Here is a 20037-nt window from a genome sequence, read left to right as displayed (position 1 = left end):
AATTGAATTGAATGAATACATATAATTCAATATTTTGTGTTTCACTCTACTTAAGGAGTCTTCTGGCTTAGACACCCCAAATAACTGGAAGAGATAAGCTTGTTGAACACCACTTTGGAATCTCCTACCAAATAATCCTACACTTAACCAAACCTAAAATGGGGCACCTGGGTGGCTCAGTTGGTTGAGCATCTGCCTTCGGCTTGGGTCATGATCCCAGGGTTCTGGGATGGAGTCCTGCATCAGGCTCCTTGCTCAGTAGGGAGCCTGCTCCTCCTTCTGCCTCCCTCCCCCCCTGCTTATGCTCTCTGTCAAATAAATAAATTAAAAAAAAATCCTTCATGGAACAATTTCATTTCACAAATATATTAAAAAATTCTTATGTTGACTAGTTGACCTGTTAAGTATTGCACAATAACTTGTATGTTAAAATGACTACTTGCTGAAAATGAGACTTTTTATCCCCATGTCTACCTCCACAAAACACAATAGAGGAAAGATTTTTTAATTTAATGCTGTTTCAATTAAAAAAAAAACTATGGATATTATTTTATATCTAATTTTAAAAAGTGAGGGCAAAAAATATTCACATACAAAATTTAGTTGTAATTACTATCTGCCCTAGTCATACATTTTCCTCTCTATTCTAGATATGTATTCAAAATGACACATAATCCTCTCCATGCCCCATGACAATGAAGTAATACATTAAAAAAAAAAAATCAAAATCTCAAGTGTCAACCGGATGATAGATTTGTTATTTCCAGTGGTATATTCCTGAGTAAATGTATTTAAAAAAGCCCTAACCTAGTATATAAATTTTCATTCATGTTGTTCACTTAACATTTAATTATATTAGGCCTTATATTATTACTTAAGTATTTCAACTTCCCGCAACTTGTCACTTCCATGAATCATAATGATCAGGGAACATGTTATATTTTCCTAATTAACTGATCAGAAATCAGTAATATTTCTGCTTATTACTTTGTATAATGGTACATATGTTATTGAATAAATGAACAAATGAATAAATAAAAAATAAGTTAAAGAGAAAAGCATTTCTTTAGAGCATATTTCTTTATGATTAGTTTGTAAAACTACTTGACTTTGAATTAGTCAACTCTTGTTGTTCTCTATGCATAGCACACGGTGTACAACAAATGGATGTGCATATTGAATACAATACAATCATGGAAAAACCTGTGAAAGTCTCAAATATGCCTGAGAGAAATTAAGAATTTTACATGACAATGATTTTTTTCTTGTAAAGAATAATTAATGGAAAATAAGAAATTTTACCAAAGAAACTCTAAAAAATATTACAAGATTAGGAAAACAAATAGAAATGCTAAATGCTGGTAAAATAAAAAACGATGTATGATATCATCTTTTTTGCTCCTGAAAGAGAAAAGTATATATTGTACATTGTATTCTGAAAGAAACATATTAACGTTCAATAGCAATTTTACATCAGCTGCCAAGTGGTTCTGAACCAAATGTCAATGCCGGGACTCTAGGCTCTTACATCTGTTTAGATACCCTTTTCTCTCTATCATCTCTCTTTTACTGAGTAGGTACTAATAAATTCTAAATAATTCAGTAATGGGAGAAATAGCTTTATTTTCTTCAATCAAACTCTCTTCTACCTCTGCTGTCATAATTCAATGTGATCAGGCCTAGCAAGGCCATTTTGATTTTTAAATGACTTATGCACTACAAACTGGCTTCAATATAGTTATTATTCTGAGAAGTAAACAAGAACTTACATGGAGTATTCTGTGATTTTCGATACAAACAGTTTGGGAACCTTTTATCAGATGATAGATTAACATTTGAAAATATTTTCACAGTTAAGATCTATTAAGTGGTTACTAAGTGTCAGAAATGGTTTGTAGAGCTTTACAAGTGACAACTTATAGAATTCTCACAACTTTCTAAATTAGGAGTCAGCACTTGTAGAAGAGGCATCTGAGTACAGGTAACTGAAGTAACTTCCCAGTCACACAGCTACAAGGTGGGGGATCCAGAACTCCAAACGAGGCTCCCTGGTGACGGAACCTTATGCTTGGTACCATCTAGGCAGACTGCCTCTCTATAAAGTCATACTGTTTTAAAGAATATCAAAGGAGGGCACCTGGGTGGCTCAGTGGGTTAAACGTTAGACTCTTGATTTAGGCTCAGGTCATGTGCGTAGAGTCTTGAGATTGGCCCCTGCATGGGGCTCCCCATTGGGTGTAGAGCCTGCTTAAGATTCTCTCTCTCCTTCTCCCTCTGCCCCTCCCCCCTAGCTCTGTCTCTCTCTCTCTCTCTCTCTCAAAAAAAAAAAAAAGAAAAAGAAAAAATATCGAAGGTATTTTTACAAGACAATGAAGAAGAATTGATAGTAGATTTATTGCTTTTGTCATTTCATTTAGATCTAAGAACCTATTTGTCCTACATGACATCTCTGAAACGTCTCCCAGCTTCCCCAATGCCACCCCTTCACAGCTAACACATTACAGGCACTGAGCACAAACACCAACAGTCTTGGCTTTGATGGAGCCAAGGAAGGGAAAAAAATGGCTTCAGAAAATTTCTAATACATTTCTGCTCCCGTACATAAAAAACAAAAATTAAAAAAAACACACATTGTAAACATATACACTATTTCTAGGAATAGCAATTAGCTCAAGGTGAAACAATAAAGTTCGAAAACCATTGATATCTGATTTCCACCCATGAATAACCTGATGCCAACATAATCTCATCCATCTGTAAAGCTCAGATGAATGGCAAAGCTCATGTCACCACAAGCACACAGATACACTGAGTACAACAGAGCCTTCGTTTTCACGTGAGGATTGTCATTCCCTGATCTTGACTCTCAAGGCTTGCTACTTGTTAACCATTGGTATGAAAACAGCATTATTTAGATGGATCCATCCATTTCCTTTGCTTCCAGAGAAAGCCGTTCTCACATGCCACCTAAAGCAACGACTCGTGCTTCAACTGAAGGTTAAACTTATATCAGCTTTAGTAGTGACAGAAAACAAACACTTGTGAGATGCCGGATCTCATTGGCTTTGAACTCAGATTCCCCTCATTTCCTGTACCAGGTAGCATGTGTGCCTGTGAGCGCTGGTCTCACCAGACATTCCTTATTGAATAACAAGGGGATAAATACTTCGGAAAGATGAAAAGGAGAAGGGGAAGAAAACAAACAAGCGAACAAAAACCCCTTGGACCTGACATTATGGAAAAAATAAAAAAGACACTAAGATGAAAAAAAAAAAATAGTGTCATGGTTTACATGTGGGATTTTGATGGAATCTAGGGCTGTGTTTTAATTCAAAACTCACCATCTCAAAACCACTTCTTTTCATCCGCCTGCAGGACTTGAGGTAAGTACGTATACGTTTTCTGGCACGCTCTTGATACTCAGGGAATTGTCGCCTGCATGAGTCAATGATAGCCTGGATCTTTTCTTTGGGCTGCTTAGAGATTGGGACCATTCGGTCCAAGTTTTCATCTACAAACAGCCTGACAAACATCTGTTGGCAAGAGGGAGACAGAGGAGAAGGGTTTGGAGGACTGCTCTCTGCTGTTCCTAGCTTCCTGTCTTGATTACCGATAGGAAAATACTCTTTTCTGCTTTATGCACTGGAGAACTTTGCAATGGAAAGCCAGAAATTTTAAGCAAACACCCTTTAAAGGCTTTCTAAATGGCTGGATAAAAAAAAATAGAGAGAAAAGAGAGAGAGAGAGGCAGACAGACAGACAGACAGACAGAAAAGTATAGACTATCGTGTAGGGAAAAAAAATCAGGAAATAACAGTAGACTGTGACAATTAAGCACCCCATAAAATTCTCCATTAATGATAAATGCAGCTGCTACATTGCTACACTAATCTCTGAAAACAATGGACTCTTTTGTCATGCATAATTAGATAAGCCGGGAAGGCAAGAGAAATAACTGATGACAGGCATACTCTTCGAGGAATAAGCTGAGGCCCCCTCATCCACTAGGTAAACATGCATACTCACACAACACAAATCCAGTTTTCAGCTCACATTTGGCTTTAAAATTCTAAACAAAACACAGCAATTCTGGTGTCTGGTTGGCAAAGAGTGTTTCATGTACTTTTTAAATCCTTCTGTAAATTAAACAGACATGTCTCTAGAATAGCCACATTTACCAACAAGCAACAACATGAAAGTGAAGTGGTCAAAAGTAAGCCCCACGGGGAGGGTGGCCGGACTCACATTAAAAGCTTTCAGCCGCTCGGCCTCCACGCCGTCCGTCTCGTTCACTTTCTCAGAATCGTCGTGGTCATCGTGGTCATCTTCATCCTCATCGCCCCTATTTAGAGACAGGTCCTCGGCACCTCGGTCTACGCTCTCATTTTTGCCCGAGTCGTAGCTTGAGTAGCTGTGAGCAGGAGACTGGAAAGAAAGGGGCAAACTGTTGCTTTTTCATTCATCGCAGAACATATGAATTCCATTTTTAATTTCAACGGTTTCTCAAATGTCTTGCTGAAAGAAGTTAATCCCAGGGTCGTGGCTATTTTAATTTGAATCAAAATTAATGAAGATTAGATGAAAACTCCATCTCCCCAGTCATGCCAGTTACATTGCAAGTGCTTAAGAGCTGCATGGAACATTGCTATCACTGCAGAAAGTTCTATCAGATTTAGCTTTTGGAGAGCAAAGATAGTTTCCACTCAATATGCATACTTTAAGAAAAAAGAAAGAAAAACCAATCTGTAATCACCTTTGCGACAGAATCATTGAATTACATATTCTTAGAAACAGAAATGACCTCAGACCTTAGTCAATCTAACCGTGTCAGTATTTTTTTAAACCGATAAGGAAACTGAGGGGTGAATATAGTTAATTGATTTGTCCAACAAGGACTACACAAAATATTGATACTAGGGGTGCTAATTACAAGACAATGTCTTGAAAATCAGTTTTTAAATTGTCTGGGAGTCTTAGGATCGCATCGAATTTTGGTCTAGAAAAAAGAAACCAGGTTTCTTCCGAATTATGTTAAGCTTAATGCTTCCTAATGCTTAATGGAAGATGAATGCCAACCAACACAGTTCTCACGAACCTCAATAATTGTGTTCAAGACCAACCATGGGTCCTGCTGTGCTATCTCCTACTTCTTTGTCTGTGCAGCACCTTTTCCTTTTAGAAAGAGCCTCTGCCCCCCCAGGTGAGAGCACCAATCCCAGGGCAGCAACCTCCTCTACCCCAGCTGTGCCCCAGCTTTACCTCTGGGTAGCTGAGATCAAGTTGAATCCAGCAAGGCTAAGTAGAATAGACTCCTAATAACATCATCTGAGATTCTAGATTCAACTGTGCCTGAAATTAGCCCATCAGCTGTTTGATACTGTACTCTTCTACACCCCATCCCCCTTCATTTTTTCTTCGCCTAAGCCTGAGTTTTAGTCCTTTGCAATTGAGTCTGGAATGGTACAGAAATCAATCATGGTAAGGCCAGATTAACAACCCAAATTTCACATATAAGAACTTAGATACATCGGTGACCTCAGTGAAATGGACAATATCTCTGTAAACAGCAGCAGCATCCTCAAATCAAAAAGCTAAAATGTTTTTGAATGCTTTTGAAAGAACCTCACAATGGAAAATTTTAAATCAGCAGTGTTCAAAAATGCCTGTGTGTGATAACATGTGTAGAATTTGTAAGGATCATGCTAATATATTATTACTGCATAATCAGAGAAAGAATAAAACTAGAATAGATCCCTGACATAAAAAATAGAGGTAAAATTTTAAAAAACATGTTTTATATTATTGTAATATAATAATATTTTAAATTAACAAGGTAGATTTACCTAATAAAATATAAGGCAAATATTCCATTGGTTTGAAAAAATGCACCATATATGTATTTTTAATGCCAATGTGCAACATTTAAAAAATGTTACAATACACTTATCTGAAGACAAATATGTTGGGCTAAGATATTCTTTCTACATGCCATGTGAAATCCACAACCCAGCCGTCTGCTATAAACAGAACCATCTGGAATGACATCGGATTTATACCTCTAGTCCCACTAGGTAAAGAAGACCCAGTCTTACAGATCTGAGACTATTCAGAATCTAAATCTAAAGCATAATCAATTTTTCCTTCTATAATATAAACTGAAATTTGCATAACTCTAAATCCAGTTTCTTAGCTGGAGTGTCATTTCCTGTCTCTCTCACTGTTGAAAATAAAACTAGCTTTCAAGGCCAATCCAAGTAAATTCAATTTCCATCAAGATTCCCTCTTCTATCTCAGTCTACTTTAATGTTTCTCTAAACTGTGAACTCTTAATGTACTATGGCATTTGACACAGAATTAAGCACTATCATTGCTCTCTACTTCTCATGTTAATTTGCATTTTCTTTCAAGCTAGACTGAGATAGGAATCAACACATGACCTCTACTTCTTCTCTCAGAGCAACAAAGAAATGCTCTACAGAAATAGCACTTAAGACTGTTGCAATGTCCCATTTTCTACAAACTATTTGGTCTTAAAAAATGAGGGAATAAAGCCAACCCACAGATCTGTAGAAAATATTTACAAAAGGCACACCTGGTAAAGGACCGTTAGCCAAAATACACAAACACTAAAAACTAAATGACAAGAAAGTAAACAACCTGATTAAAATATGGGCCCCAAACTTTAAGAGATACCTCACCAAGGGAGATAAACAGATGGCAAATAGACCTATCAAAAGAAGCTCCACATATGTCATCAGGGAAATGCAAATTAAAGCAATTAAGAGATACCACTATACCCTATTAGAATGGCCAAATCTGGACAACAACATCGAATGCTGGTGAGGATGTGGAGCAACCAGAACTCATTCACTGCTGATGGTAATGCAAAATGATACAATCACTTTGGAAGACGACTTGGTTTTTACTTACAAAACTAAACATACTCTTATCATATGAACAATTTTGCTCCTTGGTATTTACCCAAAGAGTTAAAAACTTATGTCCACACGAAAAACTGCGCAGGGATGTTTATAACAGCTTTATTCCGAATTCCTAAAACGAAAGCAATCAAGATGTGTTTCAATAGGTGAATGGATGCATAAACTGTGGTACCTCCAGAGAATGGAATATTATTTAATACTAAAAAGATATGAGCTAATCGAGACATGAAGGAATACCCAACACTTGTTACTAAGTGAAAGAAGCCAATCTGAAAAGATTACATATCGTAGGATTTGAGCTATAAAACATTCTGGGAAAAGCAGAACTCTGAACAGTTAAAAGATCATTGGTCGCCAGGAGTTGTGGGGGCTGGGGGATGAATAGGTGGAGCACAGAGGATTTCTAGGGCTCTGAGAATACTCTATATGATACTATAATGGTAGATACATGTCACTGTATATTTGTACAAACCCATAGAATGTACAACACCATGACTCCTAATATAAACAATGGACTTTGGGTATTTACAGTTTGTCAATGTAGGTTCGTCAATTATAACAAACGTACCACTCTGGTAAGTGGTGTTGATAATGAGGGAGGCTATTACATGCACAGGGGAGGGGTGTATGGAAATCGCTGCATCTTCTTTTCAATTTTGTTTTGAACTTAAAACTGCTCTAAAAAATAAAGTTCTTTTTTAAAAATGGGGAATATGGGTATGATAATATAGAATCAAGCCATAAAAATTACTACAGCCTTTTAACAACCCACATAAAATATGGCAGTTTCGACACCATAAACCTACCTCAATGTATTAAGAACCTTGGATGACCATTCTCTAAGAAGCCTTCATTTCAGGAGCAATTATTTTCATATTCCAGGTATAAATTGAAAAAAATCCAATTTAAAAAAATTTTTAAAGGTTTTATTTATTTGACAGAGAGAGAGAAGAGAGAGAACAAGCAGGGGGAGAGGCAGAGGGAGAGGGAGAAGCAAGCTCCCCACCAAGCAGGGAGCCTGATGTGAAGCTCCATCCCAGGACCACAAGATCATGACCTGAGCTGAAGGCAGATGCTTAACTGACTGAGCTACCCAGGTGCCCCCAAATCAAATCTTAAAAAAAACCCAAAATTTAAGGAATCACCACTTAGGCCCTATGGAAGATGCAAACTTGCCTATCCTCATAACAGAGGTGTGAGTTCATGGAGCCAAAAGTATATTTTTGCCTTAATTATATATTCCATTTTTTCCTCTTGAGATAACCTGTGGCTCTCCTTAGCAAAGACCTCTTAAAAAATACATTTGCACTTCTATTTTCTCACATTTTTACCACCCTAATAGAACTGCTAGCTCTGGACCTAGGAAACCTCCCTCCCCCCTCCTCCCCCCCCCAAAAAAAGAGAAGCTTAATCTGTTTGCTTACTCTGTGGTCAGAGCATAGAATGGCTCAGAGAGCAAGGCCATAGTGTTTGATAGGAGACACAGCTGAGGCTAGAGGGGCAATTTGTGATACATACAGACAAAGGAAATAAAGACAAAACTTTCATTTCTTTATCATGCCTTAAATAAGGGAAGAATCTCATGAATTTAGTGGCAGGCATCTATGTTTTCATAATAGTCTATATGCAGCCCTGTCACAGCACTGATCATGAAGTAGCTTACATGTCCACCTTCCACACAGCCTAAGAATTATATGACGTTGGGGTTACTCAGAGACCATGCCTTTTCCATCCTTAAAACCTTGCACAATGTCAAGCACATAGGGGGAATAAGGCAATAAATGTTTTCTAAGTGATTGCTTACACATTAGAGTTGTACAGAAGATAATTTGAATTAATTTTTAAATTGCAATTTAAAAATTTATCTTGCCAGTTCTTTTTTAATTGAGTTATAATTTACAAACAACATTATATTAGTTTTGGGTATATAATAATGATTTGATATTGGGATATATTGCAAAATGATCCAAATAATTCTAGTTAACCTCTGCTACCATATATAATTTAAAATTGTTTGTGATGAGAACTTTTAAGATTTACTTTAACAACTTCAAATAAGCAACACAATGTTATTAACTATAGTCACCATGCTGTACATTACATCTCCGTGACTTACTCTATAACTCAAAGTTTGTACCTTTTGACTCCTTTCATCTATTCCCTATGCACCGACCACCATCCAACTCTGGCAACACCAACTTGTTTTCTATATCTCTTTTGGTTGGTGTCTTGTTTTGTTTTTCAAGATTCCACATACAAGTGAGAGCATTTGATATTTGCCTTTCTCTGACTCTCTTAGCAGAATGTCGTCAAGGTCCATCCGTGTTGTCACAAATGGCAAAAGTTCCTTCTTCTTATAGCTGAATAATAATCTATTGCATATATAAAATACATTTTCTTGCTTCACTCCTCCGTTGATGGACACTTAGGTTGCTTCCATGTCTTGAGTATTATAAGTAATAATTCAATGAAAATGGGAATAAGTATACCTTCCCAGTTAGTATTTTCATTTTCTTTAGACAAATACCCAGAAGTAGAATTAGTGGATCATATGAAACTCTTCTGATTTCATTTTACTTTTTAAAGATTTATGTATGTATTTATTTATTCAAGAGAAAGAAAGAGAGAATGCGAGAGCAAGAGAAAGCATGCGGGGGGGGGGGGGGGGGGAGCAGAAGGGGAGGGAGAGAAAGAGGGAAAGAATCCCAAGCAGACTCTGTGCCGAGCAGGGAGCCTGACATGAGGCTCAATTTCAGGACCCAGAGACCATGACCTGAGCCAAAACCAAGAGTCAGCACTTAACCAACTGAGCCACCCAGGTGCCCCCATAATGAAACTTCTATTTTTTTTAATGATTTTATTTATTTGACACCGAGAGAGAGAGAGAGAGAGAGAGAGAGAGAGAGCGCACACAAGCAGGGGAAACAACAGAGGAAGAGGGAGAAACAAACTCCCCGCTGAGCAGGGAGCCCGATGTGGGGCTCAACCCTGGGATCATGACCTGAGCTGAAGGCAGACTCAACCAACTAAACACCCAGGCGCCCCTATTTTTAATTTTTTGAGGAACATCCGTACTGTTTTCCATAATGGCTACACCAATTTATATTCCCACTGATAGTGCACAAGTGTTCCCTTTTTTCCACATCCTAGCCAACACTTGTTATACCTTCTCTTTTTGATAATAGCTATTCCAACAGGTGTGAGGTGATACCTATTGTAGTTTTGATTTGCATTTCCCTGACAATTAGTGATACTGAGCATCTTTTCAGGTGTCTATTGGCCATATGTATGTCTTCTTTGGAAATATGTCTATTCAGATCCCTTGCCCATTTTTAAATTGGATTGGTTGGTTTTTTGTGTTAAGTTGTAGGAGTTCTTATATATTTTGGATCTTAACCTCTTATTGGATATACCATTTGCAAGTATGTTCTCCTGTTTGTTGGTTTCCTTCACTGCGCAAAAGCTTTTTGTTTAATATAGTCCCATTTGTTTACTTTTGCTTTTGTTGCTTTTGATCTTCATGTCAAATCCAAAAATCATCACCAACACAGACATCAAGGAAATTACCGCCTGTATTTTCTTTCAGAGTTTCATGGTTTCAGGTCTTATATTCAAGTCTTTAATCCATTTTAAGTTTGTTTAGGTACATGGTGTTAAGTAGTGGTTTTATCCTTTTGCACGCAGCTGTACAATTTTCCCAACATTGTTTATTGAAGACACTGTCTTTCCCCATGGTCTGTTCTTGGCTTTGTCATAAATTAATTGACCACATATGCTTCTGGTCCCTCTCTTCTGTTCCACTGATCTAGGTGTCTGTTTTTATGCCAATACTATATAGTTTTAATTACTATAGTTTCGTAATACATACTGAAATCGGGGAGCGTGATATCTCCAGCTTTTTCTTTGTCAAGATAGCATTGGCTACTTGGGGTCTTTTGCAGTTCCATACAAATTTTAGGATTATTTGTCCTACTTCTGTGAAAAATGTCATTGGAATTTTCATGTGTCTAGATAAATTATTTGATAAGACTACACTGAATCTCTAGATTACTTTGGGTGGTAATATTATTTCTTCCAATCAATCAGCATGGAATATCTTTCCATTTGTTTGTGTCAGTTTAAATTTCTTTCACCAATGTCTTATACTTTTCAGTGCATAGATCTTTCACCTCATTGGTTAAGCTTTCTCCTAGGTATTTGATTCTTTTGAAATGTAATTTTTAATGAGATAGTTTTATTAACTTCCCTTTCTGATAGTTGTTATTAGTGTATAGAAATAATTTTTTAATTGAAGTAGAGTTGAAGCACATTAGATTTTTGTATGTTGATTTGGTAATTTGTAACTTACTGAATTCAGCCAGCTTTTAAAAATATATTATTCATTACTGAATATATTGGGCAATCTTAGAATCATTAAAAATATCAGCAGTCTAGAAGCAATGGTTTTCAAGAGTGCCTGTTATATCAGCAGTAACTGCATCTCCTGGGAACTTATTATAAATACAAATTATTGGCCCCCATCCAAGACCACCTGAATCAGACACTTTGGAGCTAGACTCAGCAACCATGTTTTCACATGCCCTCCAGGTATTCTAATGCTCTCTCAAGTTTGAAAAACACTAGCCCAGAGCTAACTTCTACTTTATAAGAAATAAGGCAGATAGAGTAACAAGCTAAATGACACCAGAAAAAGCAAAGAGACAAACCCAAAATATGAGACATCGTATAGGACCACTGACTTTGGGTCTGCAGTAAGTGACACCAGAAAAATAAGTGACACATTAGGAGAGATTTAAGAGATGTACAGGCATACCTTGTTTTATGGAATTTTACAGATATTGTGGGGTTGGTTTTTTTTTTGGGGGGGGGTTCAAATTGAAGGTTTGTGTCAACCCTGTGTCAAGCAAATCTAGCAGCACCATTTTTCCAACAGCATTAAGCTCACTTTGTGTCTCTGTGACACACTCGGTAATGCTTACACTATTTCAACCTTTTCCTTCATTATTATAATTGTTATGGTGACTTGTGATCAGTGATCTCTGATGTTACTATTGTAATTGTAATAGTAAACCATGCCCATAAAAGATAGTGAACTTGAGAAAGTGTTTGTGTTCTGACTGCTCCACTCACCGTCAGTTCCCCCATCACTGTCCCTCTCCTCAGCCCTTCCTATTGCCTATGATAACAAAATTGAAATCAGGTCAATTAATAATCTTATAATGGCCTCTAAATTGCAAGTGAAAGAGTCACATGTCTCTCACTTCAAACTGAAAGCTAGAAATGATTAAGCTTAGTGAGGAAAGCATATCAAAAGTAGAGACAGGCCAAAAGCAAGGTCTCTTGTGCCACCAAATTGTGAATGCAAAGGAAAAGTTCCTGAAGGAAATTAAAAGTGCTATTCCAGTGAACATACGAATAATAAGAGAGTGAAACAAGCATATTGCTGATATGGAGATAGTTTCAGTGGTCTGTAGAGATGATCAAACCAGCCACAACATTCTCTTAAGCCAAAGCCTAATCCAGAGCAAGACCCCTTAACTCTAAATAAAATTTATTTAGACACATGAAAACTTCCAATGGCATTGAAGCTAGCAGAACATGGTTCATGCGGTTTAAGGAAAGAAGCCATCTCCCTAACAGTGCAAGCTGAAGCAGCAAGTGCTGATGCAGAAGCCGCAGCAAATTATCCAGATGGTCGAGCTCAGATAATAAAGGTGGCGCCACTAAATAACACATTTTCAATATAAGAAGTAACAGCCCTATATTGGAAGAAGAAGCTACCTAGGATTTTCATAGCTAGAGAGAAGTCAATGCCTGGCTTCAAAACTGCAAAGGACAGGCTGACTCTCTTGTTACAAGTTAATGCAGCTGGTGACTTTAAGTTGAAGCTAACGCTCATTGACCATTAGGAAAATCCTAGGGTCCTTAAAAATTATGCCAAATCCATTCTACCTTTGCTTTATAAATGGAAAAACAAAACCTTCATGACAGCACAATTATTTACAACATGGTTGACTGAAGATTTTAAGCCCAATGTTGAGACCTACTGCTCAGAAAAAACAAAAGATTCCTTTCAAAATATTACTGTTCATTGACAATGCACCTAGTCACTCCATGTACAATGAGATCAATGGTTTTATGCTTGCTAACACAACATCCATCCTGGAGCCCATAGATCAAGGAGTCATTTTGAATTTCAAGTCTTATTTAAGAAATACATTTCATAAAGTTATAATTTCCATATGTAGCAATTCTTCTGATGGATCTGAGCAAAGTAAATTGAAAACCTTTTGGAAAGGATTCACTATTCTAGATGCCATTTAGAACATTTGTGATTCATAAGAAAAAGGTTAAAATATCAACATTAACAAGAGTTTATAAGAAGTTGATTCCAGGGACTGGGTGGATGAGTCAGTCAAGCATCCAACTCTCAATTTCAGCTCAGATCATGATCTCAGGGTCGGGAGATCAAGCCCACATTGGGCTCCATGCTCTGGGAAGAGTCTGCTTGAGGTTCCCTCTTCCTCTGCCCACCCCCCACCCCGCTTGCATGCTCGCTGTCTCTCTCTCTCCCAAATAAATAAATTCTACAAAAAGAAAAAAAGTTGGGGCGCCTCGGTGGCGCAGTCATTAAGCGTCTGCCTTCGGTTCAGGGCGTGATCCTGGTGCTCTGGGATCGAGCCCCACATCAGGCTCCTCCACTAGGAGCCTGCTTCTTCCTCTCCCACTCCCCCTGCTTGTGTTCCCTCTCTCGCTGGCTCTCTCTGTCAAATAAATAAATAAAATCTTAAAAAAAAAAAAAAAAAGTTGATTCCAGGCCTCATAAAGGACTTTGAGGGGTTCCAGAGTTCAGTGGAGGAAGTAACTGCAGACATGGTAGAAATAACAAGAGAACTAGAATTAGAAGTGGAGCCTGAGGATGTGGCTGAATTGCTATAATCTCATGATAAAACTTGAATGGACAAGGAGTTGCTTCTCATAGATGAGCAAAGAAAGTAGTTTCTTGAGATGGAATCCACTCCTGGTGAAGACGCTGTGAAGACTGTTGACATGACAACAAAGGATTTAGATTATTACAAAAACCCAGTTGATAAAGCACTGCTGGGTTTGAGGATGAAATCTCATTTTGAAAGTTCTGTGGGTCAAATGCTATCAAACAGCACTGCATATGAGATACATTGTTTGTGAAAGGAAGAGTCCATCAATTTGCAAACTTTACTGTTGTCTTATTTTAAGAAATTGCCACATCCACCCCAACCTTCAGCATCTGCCACCCTGATCAGTCAGCAGCCACCAACATCAAGGCAAGACCCTTTACCAGCAAAAAAATTATGACTCACTAAAAGCTCAGGTGATGGTTAGCATCTTTTAGCAATGAAGTGTTCTTTCATTAAAATATACACACTGTTTTTTAATGCTATTGCACACTTAAGAGACTATGGTATACTGCAAACAAAACTTTTATATACACTGGGAAACGAAAACATTCATTTCACTAGTTTTATTGTGATGTTCACTTTATTGTGATGTTCACTTTGTGGTTTTCTAGAACTGAACCCACAACGTGTCTGAGGTTGTGCCTGTAATAAAATTAGATTTGTTGACCTTGCTTGTACCATGGTTCAAATAAACTCAATACAAAATGTCAATTTTGAAAAAAATTTGGGAATATTTGACTATAAATGGGGGTATTCCATGATAACAATGAATTCTTATTAATTTTGCTAGATGTAAGACCTAACATTTGGTTAAGTAAATATTTATGTAAGAAACTATCCACATTTGTTAGACACACAAATTAAGGTGTAAGAGATGAAAGGATGTGGATATCTGGGATTTGCTTTAAAATACTACTGTAAAAAGGAAAAATGTAAAAAAGCGTGGAAAGTCTTAATCACTGTTGAATTCGGCTGATAGTTATTTGTAGCTCTGTATATTATTTTCTCTATTTTTCAATACATATTAAACTTCCAAAATAAATTTTAAAATTTATGAGATTTATGATTAGTTTGGTGAGTTTCCTCCATTTCAGTTATTTTATATAACAATAATTTATTCATCATTTAAAGAATCATTAATCCATGCTTACAGCAGCATTCTAGGCTCATAGCATAGATCTGATCCAAGTTTTCTGAGGCCTTAAAGTTATACGATTTGGAGATAGGGCTCGCTTACTTGAAAAGTTAGATACAAAAGAGATTTAATAAAAGAAAAATCACAAATTAGGAGGTTCTAAAAAGCTTATATATGCTATAATCATCACAAAATACAGAAAAATAATATTTTAAAAATTAAGTAACTCCCTGGCACATTACTATAATACTGTTTTCTTTTCACATTTCTTGGTTGCATGCTCTTTGATTGCTTCTTCTTATGACAATTATTTTGTATTATCATCCATTGAGAATAGAAAAGTGATTCAGTCTTTAGCCTGTTTGATGGAAGTGTGTCTTTTACTGTTGATAGTTCAGAAACTTTGCTTTGCTTTTCAAATTAATTATTGCTAATATCATGCAAATTGTTACATTGTTTTCTGTTGAGGAAGCCCTTAATCAAGTTCTTTTCATGTCTAACCCATGAATTTTCAGGGCATTTCAAGTTTTCCTATGAAGTGACTGTCTTCATTTAAGTGGCATTTTATGAGATTATATTTTCTTAATATTGGTATATTCTGTCAAATTCAATATGAAATGTAAATCCTCTCCCAATGTGTTAATATAATTCATTCCTTACCATTAATTGTATTTTTCTTACTCCTAACTACTGCCTTTAGTAAGATCTGAAAATTTTTATTACAATTCAGTTACTTCTCAGTCTCAGAACATCTATTGATGTCCCTTCTCTTTTCTTGTTTTTCATATTCCATTAATATTTTATCTGTGTTTTCTTTCATTTATTAAATATAAAGACAACAAAATGATATAGTCTTCGTATATTTCAAATTAGGTATTTGTAATTTCTCACTTGTTTTGTCAAAAAGATTTCTCCACACAGTAGTTGAAATGTCATATTTCACAAGATATCTCTGTATTATTACTTTCAACTGCATGCAAATCTGCAATTATCCATTTATATAACCATAGATTGGTATTTGTTATTTGGTTTACTGATTGACCATTGTGTAAATGCTTTCCAACGATTGAGATTAATCTTAAACCATTTTTGGATAAATAAATCACAGTTGACATTTCATCTTGACATTGTCCAATAATGAACCAAATTTAAAAATTACTTTGAAAATTCTCATGAAAGTTTAGTTATTTCAGTATCATTACTTTTCATCATAACCTCTGAAAGGTAATCTCTCACTTAATAATTTTAAAAATAAAGCTGTTTTTTTGGCACTTCAAAATAATACCAGTTTTTCAAGCCTGTTCTTCAAGACGTACGTTGGCTAGCACAGTGGTTCTCTCAATTGGCATGCACTAGTATTACCTGAGGACAGCTTAGCAAGGAGGAATATCACAGACAAGCAGTCCCCCTGGAGGAGTAAGGGAATTAATCCCTATATTCGCCATCGCTAGCACTGGGGATCTGCACCAGGATAACAAACCCCCATAAAGTCTGGCTTTGAAAATCAGTGGAGCTTAACTCTGGAAGCTTTTAAAATCAGGAGTGCTTAACTCCAGGAGAACTGGAGGACTATAAGAAACTAAGACTCTGCTACTGTGCTTGCAAAGGGTCAACATGCTATCTCACTCATTCCTAGACACAGCACAGTGGCAGCAGTTTGAAAAGTGCCTGGATTGTACATGAAGATTTGTTGACTAACTTTAGGCGTGTGTTAGAAAGATAGGAAATTTTAGGAACTTTCTCCAGGAGTGGAAGAATTGGCAGATACCATTTTTCTTGCGTCTTTTAGCCTAACCGGCAGATGCTAGTGGAAGGTAGTTTTGACACTCTCCATCTATTTGGCTAGTACCGCTCACCCTGTGATCTGTGAACCCACCCCACCCAACATGCCCAGCTGGGAAGTACCCCTCCAAAGCAGCTCCTGCCCCACCACACCTGGCAGGCAGCCTCAATGGGGACTGGAGTCCTCCAAAGTCAATACTGTCATTCCACACCCAGCAGGTAATCCTGGCCAGGACTGAAGCACCTCCGAAGTAATTCCTGACCCAGAGATGGAGGTGAGAGGGCAGGCAGGCCTGACCATCAGCACACCCACAACGGCTGTGGCTTGGTTTCTTACCAAGCTTCACTAGGGGCTAACTCCACCTACCGGCATGCCCACATCAGCTACAGCTGGGCTTCTCAGCCAGCTACACTGGGGCCAGCCCTGCCCAGCAGTGTGCTCACAGTAGTTACAGGTGGTCATTGCAACAAGCCACACTGGGAGTGAGCCCTGCTCATCAGCATAGCCATAACAGGGGGGTGCACACAGCCCACATAAAGGACACCCCTGGAGCACCTGGTTCTGGCGACCAGATGCGATTGCATTATGGGTCCCATAGGATAGCTTCTACATAAGTCCACTACTTTCAAGAACAGGAAATATAGATATAGATGACCTACTTAATACATAAAAACAAACACAGAAAGACAAAATCAGGAGACAGAATACATGTTCCAAACAAAACTATGACAAAACCTTAGAAAAAAATCACTAACTGAAATGGAGATAAGCAGTCTGACTTACAATCGGTTTAAAGTAATGGTCATAAGGATGTTCACCAGACTTAAAAATAGATGAACTAGGTGAAAACATCGGCAAAAAGATAGAAAATATAAAAAAGAACCAATAAGAGCTGAAGATTACAACAAAGGAAATGAAAAATACACTAGAGGAAGTCAACAGCAGAGGAATAATCAGCAATGTGGAAGACAGGGTAGTGGAAATCACTCAAACTGAACAGCGAAGGAAGGAAGGAAGGAAGGAAGGAAGGAAGGAAGGAAGGAAGGAAGGAAGGAAGGAAGGAAGGAAGGAAGAAAAAGAAAGAAAGAAAGAAAGAAAGAAAGAAAGAAAGAAAGAAAGAAAGAGAAGAAAGAAAAAGAAAGAGAAGAAAGAAAGAAAGAAAGAAAGAAAGAAAGAAAGACAGACAGACGGACAGGTTAAGGGGCCTCTGGGACAATATCAGGCATACAAGGCATACTAATATTCACATTATAGGTGTTGCAGAAGGAGAAGAGAGAAAGGAGCAGAAAACCTACATGAAGAAATAATAGCTGAAAACATCCCTAATCTGGGAAAGGCAACAGATGTCCTGGTTCTGTAAGCACACACAGCCCCAAAAAAGATGAACACAAAGATGTCCACACCAAGACACATAATAATTAAAATGTCAAAAACTAGAAATAGAGAATCTTAAAAGCAGTAAGAGAAAAGCAAATAGTTACATAACAAGAGAAACCTTATAAGACTGTTACTGCTGATTTTTCAACAGAAACTTTACAGGCCAGACAGGAATGGCGGGATAAACTCCTCAAAGTGCTAAAGGAACCGCCGCCGCCACCACCACCACCACCACCACCACCACCACCACCACCACCAAACAAAAAATAAAATCAAGAATACTCTAAATAGCAGTTATCATTAAGAATTGAGAGAGAGAGAAAGAGAGAGAGAGAAGATTCCCAGACCCCTAGACCAAAAAAAAAAAAAAATCATTAAAGCAGCTCATCACCACTAACCAAGACTTAAAAGAAAGATTAAAGAGACTTCTTTCAGTGGAAAAGGCCATAAGTACAAGTTAAATATATATGTATATATTTTTTAAGTATATAATATATATTATATATTTTTTCATATATACATATGAAAAGAAAATACTTCACTGGTAAAAGCAAATATATAGTAAAGGTAGTAGATTAATCACTTATAAAGCTAGTATAAAGGTTAAAAGACAAAAGTAGTAAAATCAATTATATCTACAAAAATTAGTTAAGGGATACACAAAATAAAAATACGTAAAATATGACATCATATATATAGAATGTAAGAAGGGGAGAGAGTAAGACTGTAGTGTATTTAGAATGTATTTGAACTTAAATAACCATCAACATAATATAGACTGCTATATACATATATTGTTATATATGAACCTACTGCTAACAACATGTTATTATATATGAACCTAATGGTAACCACAAACCAAAACCTATAATAGATACACAAAAAAAATAAAGATAAAGCAATTCAAGCATAAGACTAAGGAGAGTTATCAAATCACAAGATAAGAAAGCAAGAGAAGATGAAAGGAACAGAGAATTACAAAAACAACCAGAAAACAACTAAGAAAATGACAATAAGTACATACCTATCAACAATTACTTTAAATGTAAGTGGACTAAATGTTTCGATCAACACAGGGTGACTGAATAGACCCCCCCCCCCCAAAAAAAAGAGGTAGGGTAGCGATACTTATGTTAAACAAAACAGACTTTAAAACAAGATTGCCATAAGAGGAAAAGAAAGGTATTACATAATTATACAGGGATCAATCTAAAAGGAGAACATAACCTTTTAAGTATCTGTGCACCCATGTAGGAACACCAACTAGAGATATAAAGGGAGAAACTCACATAATACAATAGTGGTAGGGACTTTAACACCCCACTTACATCAATGGATAGATCATCCAAACAGAAAATCAGTAAGGCAACAGTTATTTTGAATGACACATTAGACCAGATGGACTTAATAGATTACAGAACATTCTATCCAAAATGAACAGAACATACATTCGTCTCAACTACACATGAAACATTCTCCGGGATAGATCATGTTAGTCCACAAACCAATTATTAATAACTTTTAAAAGACTGAAATCAAATCAAGCATCTTTTTTGCCCAAATGGCATTAAACTAGAAATCAATCACAAGAAAAAAAAAGATGGAAAAAACAAAAATATATGGAGGCTAAACAGCATGTTACTAAATAACCAATATGTCAATGGAGAAATCAAAGGATAAATATAAAAAAAAATATCTTGAGACAAAAACAAATGAAAACATAACACAACAAAATCTTTGGGATGCAGCAAAAACAGTCCTAAGAAGTTTTGTTTCTTATGGCCTATCTCAAGAAACAAAAGAAATCTTTAAGAATTCAACCTTACACCTAAAGGAAAAAGGAAAAAACCCAAAGTTAGGAGA

At 36.8% G+C, this 20037-nt stretch overlaps 1 protein-coding gene across 2 annotated transcripts in view; it reads right to left on the bottom strand.

Moving 5' to 3' along the window:
- Nucleotides 1-20037, bottom strand: part of NOL4 (nucleolar protein 4) — a 387118-nt gene that overhangs the window by 106556 nt on the left and 260525 nt on the right. Inside the window, exons 7-8 of one of the 2 annotated variants that reach the window (XM_044382911.2) lie at nt 4246-4425; nt 3342-3533 (exon numbers count right to left, since the gene is read on the bottom strand). In XM_044382911.2, the coding sequence (XP_044238846.1) occupies nt 3342-3533; nt 4246-4425 (372 nt within the window). The remainder of the gene's footprint in view (nt 1-3341; nt 3534-4245; nt 4426-20037) is intronic. The other variant, XM_044382912.2, reaches the window with a different exon arrangement.

Source organism: Ursus arctos, unplaced genomic scaffold, assembly GCF_023065955.2.
Source record: "Ursus arctos isolate Adak ecotype North America unplaced genomic scaffold, UrsArc2.0 scaffold_17, whole genome shotgun sequence".
NCBI lineage: Eukaryota > Metazoa > Chordata > Mammalia > Carnivora > Ursidae > Ursus > Ursus arctos.
Note: the sequence above shows the minus strand (reverse complement) of the source record. Positions and strands in the feature narration are given on the sequence as shown.